The 6,000-nt window shown below is 49.5% G+C and overlaps 1 protein-coding gene across 1 annotated transcript in view; it reads left to right on the top strand.

Moving 5' to 3' along the window:
* The first annotated feature begins 1,162 nt into the window (after window positions 1–1,162).
* Window positions 1,163–6,000, top strand: part of CHFR (checkpoint with forkhead and ring finger domains) — a 30,789-nt gene continuing 25,951 nt past the window's right edge. Inside the window, exons 1-2 of the mRNA XM_049769276.1 lie at window positions 1,163–1,353; window positions 5,756–5,855. Coding sequence (XP_049625233.1) covers window positions 1,230–1,353; window positions 5,756–5,855 — 224 coding nt within the window. The 5' untranslated portion in view covers window positions 1,163–1,229. The remainder of the gene's footprint in view (window positions 1,354–5,755; window positions 5,856–6,000) is intronic.

The following is a 6,000-nucleotide window of genomic DNA, read 5'->3' as shown; positions in this document are numbered from 1 at the left end:
TATGCAGTGTGCATAAGAATTCATTCATAATGGGGCCGGCGAGGTGGCGCTAGAGGTAAGGTGTCTGCCTTTCAAGCGCTAGCCAAGGAAGGACCGTGGTTCGATCCCCCGGCGTCCCATATGGTCCCCCCAAGCCAGGGGCAATTTCTGAGCGCTTAGCCAGGAGTAACCCCTGAGTATCAAACGGGTGTGGCCTGAAAAACCAAAAAAAAAAAAAAGAAAAAAAAAGAATTCATTCATAAGTTTTATTTTTACTATAGTCAGACCCTCCAATGGTCTGAGAGACAGTGAACTGGCCCCCTGTTTAAAAAGTTTGAGGACCCCTGAGTCCCTAGTGTATCCCTAGGTGACCCTGAAACACTGTGCTCAGAACCTCCTTCCCATTCCCAGTCCAGCACTGAACTCACACCCTTATTCTGAAGGGCAGGCTGGAATTGCTGGAGAGGGCTTAGGAAATTCTCAATTATTATCACAATTCTGCTTTTGGGGGCACACCTAGAGGTGCTTTAGGATTACCCCTGGTTCTAGGGTCGCTGTTGGCAATGCTGGGGTAGAGAGAACAAGTGCTGAGGATCAAACGAGGGCAGGGCCATAATCCCAATCCAGTCTCTCCGGCCTGATTGAGTGCAGAAGGGCCCAACCCGCGGTGCTCAGGGGTCATTCTGGCAGGCTCGGGGGTCCTCCTACCGGGTATTGAACACGTGCCGATCCGCTGGGCTATCGCTCCGGCCCCTAACTCGACATTTTAAACCCCATTTCGGGGACCTTAACCAGAGAGCAGACACTGACTCAGACCCTCAGCGTTCCTAGCTCAATATCCAACACCGGAACCAACCAAAGCGATCCCGTCCCTCTGCCCTCATCCAACATGGCGCCGACAGCATCCACTTCCGTCATACTCCCGACACCAAAGTCATCCTGGCCCACATCAAACATGGCACCCGAACGCGGCCGTCCGCCCGTCCGTCCATCTGCGCAAGCTCCGTCGGGCCCCACCGTCCCTTTCTCGTTGGCCGCGCTCACCTCCGCTCTAGCCGCCGCTCTCGGTGGGCGCCCTCGGCGACCAATCGCAAGGCGCGGACGCTCGTTAGCCCCGCCCCTCGGGATCAGCTGATTGGGAACCTCCGCGATGTCCGGAGACGGCGACGGCGGCGCGGCCGGTTCCGGGTTCGGCGCGGTCCGGGCCGGGCCTCCCCCGGCGTTTCCGGCTGCCGTCTGACGCGAGCCCGATGGAGCCGCCGGCCGAGGGCGAGTCGCAGCCGCCGTGGGGCCGGCTCCGCCGCCTGGGCGCCGACGACAGCGAGCCGCACGTCCTGCTGCGCAAACGGGAGTGGACCTTCGGGCGACGCCGAGGTGCGGGGGCAGGCGCGCCCCATCCAGCCTGTCCCCCTCGGGGTGCAGTCCCGGGACCGGCAAACCCCGAAAGGAGAGCTCCGTGCTGGCCGATCGGTGCTGCGTCCCGGGACGCCCAGTCGAGGCACCTGCTTTGCAGGGGCTCCCAGGCCCTTCCAGAGCCCACCCGGGACCCCTTGCGTCCCCGGACAAGGGGCGCCCTGCGTGCCAGGGCCGCTGTCCCCGGAATTGCAGGCGGAGGAGTGGTCGGCCCGACCCAAATGGGCACCCCAAAAGGTTGCAAAAGGCCTGTCTTGAGAGCCAGGGTGTTCCCACTTCTCTCTTTTCCACTGGCAGGCCTGATCGCTTGTAGAAGTTCGGGGACCCATAAACCTAGTATTGGGGTGTGTGTGTGTGTGTGTGTGTGTGTGTCTTTGGGTTTTGGGACGCCTGATCGCTTCTAGAAGTTCGGGGACCCATAAACCTAGTATTGGGATGTGTGTGTCTGTGTGTCTTTGGGTTTTGGGTCACCTGATCACTTCTAGAAGTTCGGGGACCCATAAACCTAGTATTGGGATGTGTGTGTCTGTGTGTCTTTGGGTTTTGGGTCACCTGATCACTTCTAGAAGTTCGGGGACCCATAAACCTAGTATTGGGATGTGTGTGTGTGTGTGTGTGTGTGTGTGTGTGTGTGTGTGTGTCTGTGTCTGTGTGTCTTTGGGTTTTGGGACGCCTGATCGCTTCTAGAAGTTCGGGGACCCATAAACCTAGTATTGGGGTGTGTGTGTGTGTGTGTGTGTGTGTGTGTGTCTTTGGGTTTTGGGTCACACCCGGCAGTGCTCAGTGGTTTCTCCTGGCTCTAGTCTCAGTAATCGCTCCTGGCAGGCTCGGGGGACCTTGTGGGATGCCGGGATTCGAACCAACGTCCTTCTGCATGCAAGGCAAATACCCTACTTCTCCATGGTAGCTCTTCGGCCCCAAGTTTGTTTGATTTTTTTTTTTTAATAACTTTGAAGTATTTATATAGCTTTAGGAAGGTGATCTTGCGCTCTTTTTTTAGGATTGGTGTCTTGAGAAGTTCTGGAGACTGCCTGGGTTTCCAAAATTCCAGACCATTCTTAGGGGTGAGGGGACCAGGCTTAAATGTTTGCACTAAAACTCTCCATTGTTATGCTAATGCTTACTTACTAAAATAACATTTTATATGTAAATGTATGGAGGAAAAAAAAATCCCCACAGGGCCCGAGAGATTGCACTGCACTGCGGTGTTTGCCTTGCAAGCAGCCAATCCAGGACCAGAGATGATTGGTTCGAATCCCGGTGTCCCATATGGTTCCCCGTGCCTGCCAGGAGCTATTTCTGAGCAGACAGCCAGGAGTAACCCCTGAGCAACCAAAAAAAAAAAAAAAAAAAAAATCTCCACAAAAGTATTGAGAGCATGTATTTCTTCTTGGGAGTCTTGCTACAAGTTTTCATCTTCCCAGAAAAACAATGATGGTTTTATTATTCTCTGTTCAGGCTTCCAGACCAAAATTGGAAAAATAACAAAATTGGAATACTTTAGCAACCAGGTTGTGTTTATCACTTTTCTGTAGACTGGAAGTCTAAGACATAGTCTTAGTGAAAGTCCTAGTCCTGCCTTGTCACTCTGTCCTGACAGGTTGAAGAGCAGTGACCTGTCTTCCTCTTTGGGACATGTCTTTTTATTTATTTTTTTTTCTTTTTTTTTTTTTTCTTTTTTGGTTTTTGGGTCACACCCGGCGATGCTCAGGGGTTACTCCTGGCTGTCTACTCAGAAATAGCTCCTGGCAGGCACGGGGGACCATATGGGACACCGGGATTCGAACCAACCACCTTTGGTCCTGGATTGGCTGCTTGCAAGGCAAACGCCACTGTGCTATCTCTCCGGGCCCTATTTTTTGTTTTTTTATGCTACACCCAGAAGGGCTGGGGATTGAACCCTGGGCTCCTACGTGCAAAGCATGTTCCATAAAAGTGAAATGATTTAATAAGACTTATTTTTAAAAATAACTGCATGCCCGGTATATTCAAGGTCTTATTGTGGGAGAAGGGACTGCTCATCACATGTGTGATGGAAGTTCCTCCATTCTTGGTGAGTGACAGAAATGTCAAAAACCAGGTGAGAGATGTAATTAGCAGCTAAATGACAAGGCAGACACCAAGAATAGAATTTGAGCTCAAAGCATCTCCACTCTTTTTTTGTTTGTTTGTTTTTGGGTCACATTCAGCAATGCTCAGGGGTTATTCCTGCTCTACACTCAGAAATCACCCCCCCCCCGGGAGGCTCGGGGGACCATATGGGATGCCAGGATTTGAACCAGCGACCTTCGTCATGTAAGGCAAACACCTTACCCCTGTGCTATCTCTCCGGCCCTGTGTCTCCACTCTTAATCAGAACATTGAAGTTTTTTTTTTTTTTTTTTTTTTTTTTTTTGGTTTTTGGGTCACACCTGGCAGTGCTCAGGGGTTATTCCTGGCTCCAGGCTCAGAAATTGCTCCTGGCAGGCACAGGGGACCATATGGGGCGCCGGGATTCGAACCGATGACCTCCTGCATGAAAGGCAAACGCCTTACCTCCATGCTATCTCTCCAGCCCCAGAACATTGAAGTTTTGAGCATTAGGAAGGCCCTTACGCTGTGAGAAACTCACTGACCTGCCAGTTGGGTTCAGTTTGATGGAAATATGGTGCACACAGGTGAAGTTCAGACTCTGGAACTTTGAGAAATGAATTTTACTTTTTTAAAGGGGTGTCCCTGGCAGAGCATTGGGAAACAGGGTTGGGCAAGTTTTAATTACGTGCAAACTCAAGACTTGCACATGTTAGGCATGTTTTTTAGCACTTAAGCTTTCTTTGGTTCCAAAAGGATTTTTTGGTCCACACCCGGTGATGCTCCCGGGTTACTCCTGGCTATGTGCTCAGAAATGGCTTGGGGACCATATGGGACTACAGGTGCGGACTGTCCTAGGCTAGTGCGGGAAAGGCAGACACCTTACTGCTTGTACCACACTCCAGCCCCCAAAATAAATTTATTTTTAAGCATCTTGGTTTGGTTGGTTGGTTTTTGGGCCACACCCTGCGGTACTCAGGGTTTATTCCAGGCTCTGCACTTAGAAATCATCCCAGGCAGGCTCCAGGGACCATATGGGATGCTGGGAATCGAACCTGGATCTGTTCCAGGTCAGCCTCATCAAGGCAAACACCCTACTGCTATCACTATGGCTCCATTGGTTTTTTTTTTGCTTTTGTTTTTGTTTTTGTTTTTGAGCCACCCCCGGAAGCACTCAAGGGTCACTCCTTGCTCTGAGCTCTGAAATCACTCCTGGCAGGCTCAGGACCATGTGGGATACCAGGAATCAAACCGGGGTCCGACCTGTGTTGGCGGAGCGTGCAAAGCAAACACCCTACCACTGTGCTATCACTCCTGCCCGGTTTGTATTTTTAATTAGCAGTCTAAGCAGAATTAACACATGCAAACAGACCATGATCTTATATAATTTGCTCAGCCATATTTTTCACGACTTTATCATTGTTTCAATTTTGTGGTACTTTGTGATTAAGATTGCAAAGGTGTCAGTCAGTGATTAAGTTAACAGTTAAAGGTTTATTTTGTTTTATTTTGTTTTTGTTTTTGTTTTTTGGGGTCACACCCGGCATCGCTCAGGAGTCATTCCTGGCTCTACGCTCAGAAATCGCTCCTGGCAAGCTCGGGGGACCATATGGAATGCCAGGATTCAAACCACTGACCTTCTGCATGCGAAGCAAACGCCTTACCTCCATGCTATCTCTCCGGCCCTTAATGAAATTCTTTTTTTTTTTTTTTTTGGTCCTGGATCGGCTGCTTGCAAGGCAAAAGCCGCTGTGCTATCTCTCCGGGCCCAATGAAATTCTTATTTATTTATTTATTTATTTATTTGGTTTTTGGGCTACACCCGGTGGTACTCAGGGGTTACTCCTAGCTATCTGCTCAGAAATAGCTCCTGGCAGGCACGGGGACCATATGGGACCCTGGGATTCAAACCAATCACCTTAGGTCCTGAGTCGGCTGCTTGCAAGGCAAACACCGTTGTGCTATCTCTCCAGCCCCAAATTTTTATTTTTTCACATTTCATAGTATCTAATCAGATTAGTTACATATGTGCCTGTGTTGTAAAATTGTCTACAAGATGTTGATGTTGGAGTTGGAGGGGTTGTGGGATAGGTGACAGTCAGAAAGGTTCAAGACATAGTCCTCGTCACTTTACTTTGGATATACAATTAAATATGTTTTAGAAATTTTCTTCAACCCTTGATTAAACGCCTTCCTAAAGTATGTTCAGCGCTAGTCCTAATTTCCAGTGAGATGTTTCACTAAATAACGAATTTGTGCCTGATTATCCAATGTGTCCCCATCTCTGTTTTAGGTTGTGACCTTTCATTCCCTGGCAATAAACTGGTGTCTGGAGATCACTGTAAAATCATAGTGGATGAGAAATCTGGTCAGGTGTCACTAGAAGATACCAGGTGAGCTCTTTCTAACTTTGTTTTCTTTTTTTTTTTTTTTTTTTTTGTTTTTTGTTTTTTGTTTTTTGGGCCAGCCACACCCGTTTGACTCTCAGGGGTTACTCCTGGCTATGTGCTCAGAAATCGCCCCTGGCTTGGGGGGACC

Source organism: Suncus etruscus, chromosome 2, assembly GCF_024139225.1.
Source record: "Suncus etruscus isolate mSunEtr1 chromosome 2, mSunEtr1.pri.cur, whole genome shotgun sequence".
In the NCBI taxonomy this organism is placed as follows: Eukaryota; Metazoa; Chordata; class Mammalia; order Eulipotyphla; family Soricidae; genus Suncus; species Suncus etruscus.
The sequence above is the reverse complement of the archived record's forward strand: the minus strand, read 5'-3'. Positions and strand labels throughout refer to the sequence as shown.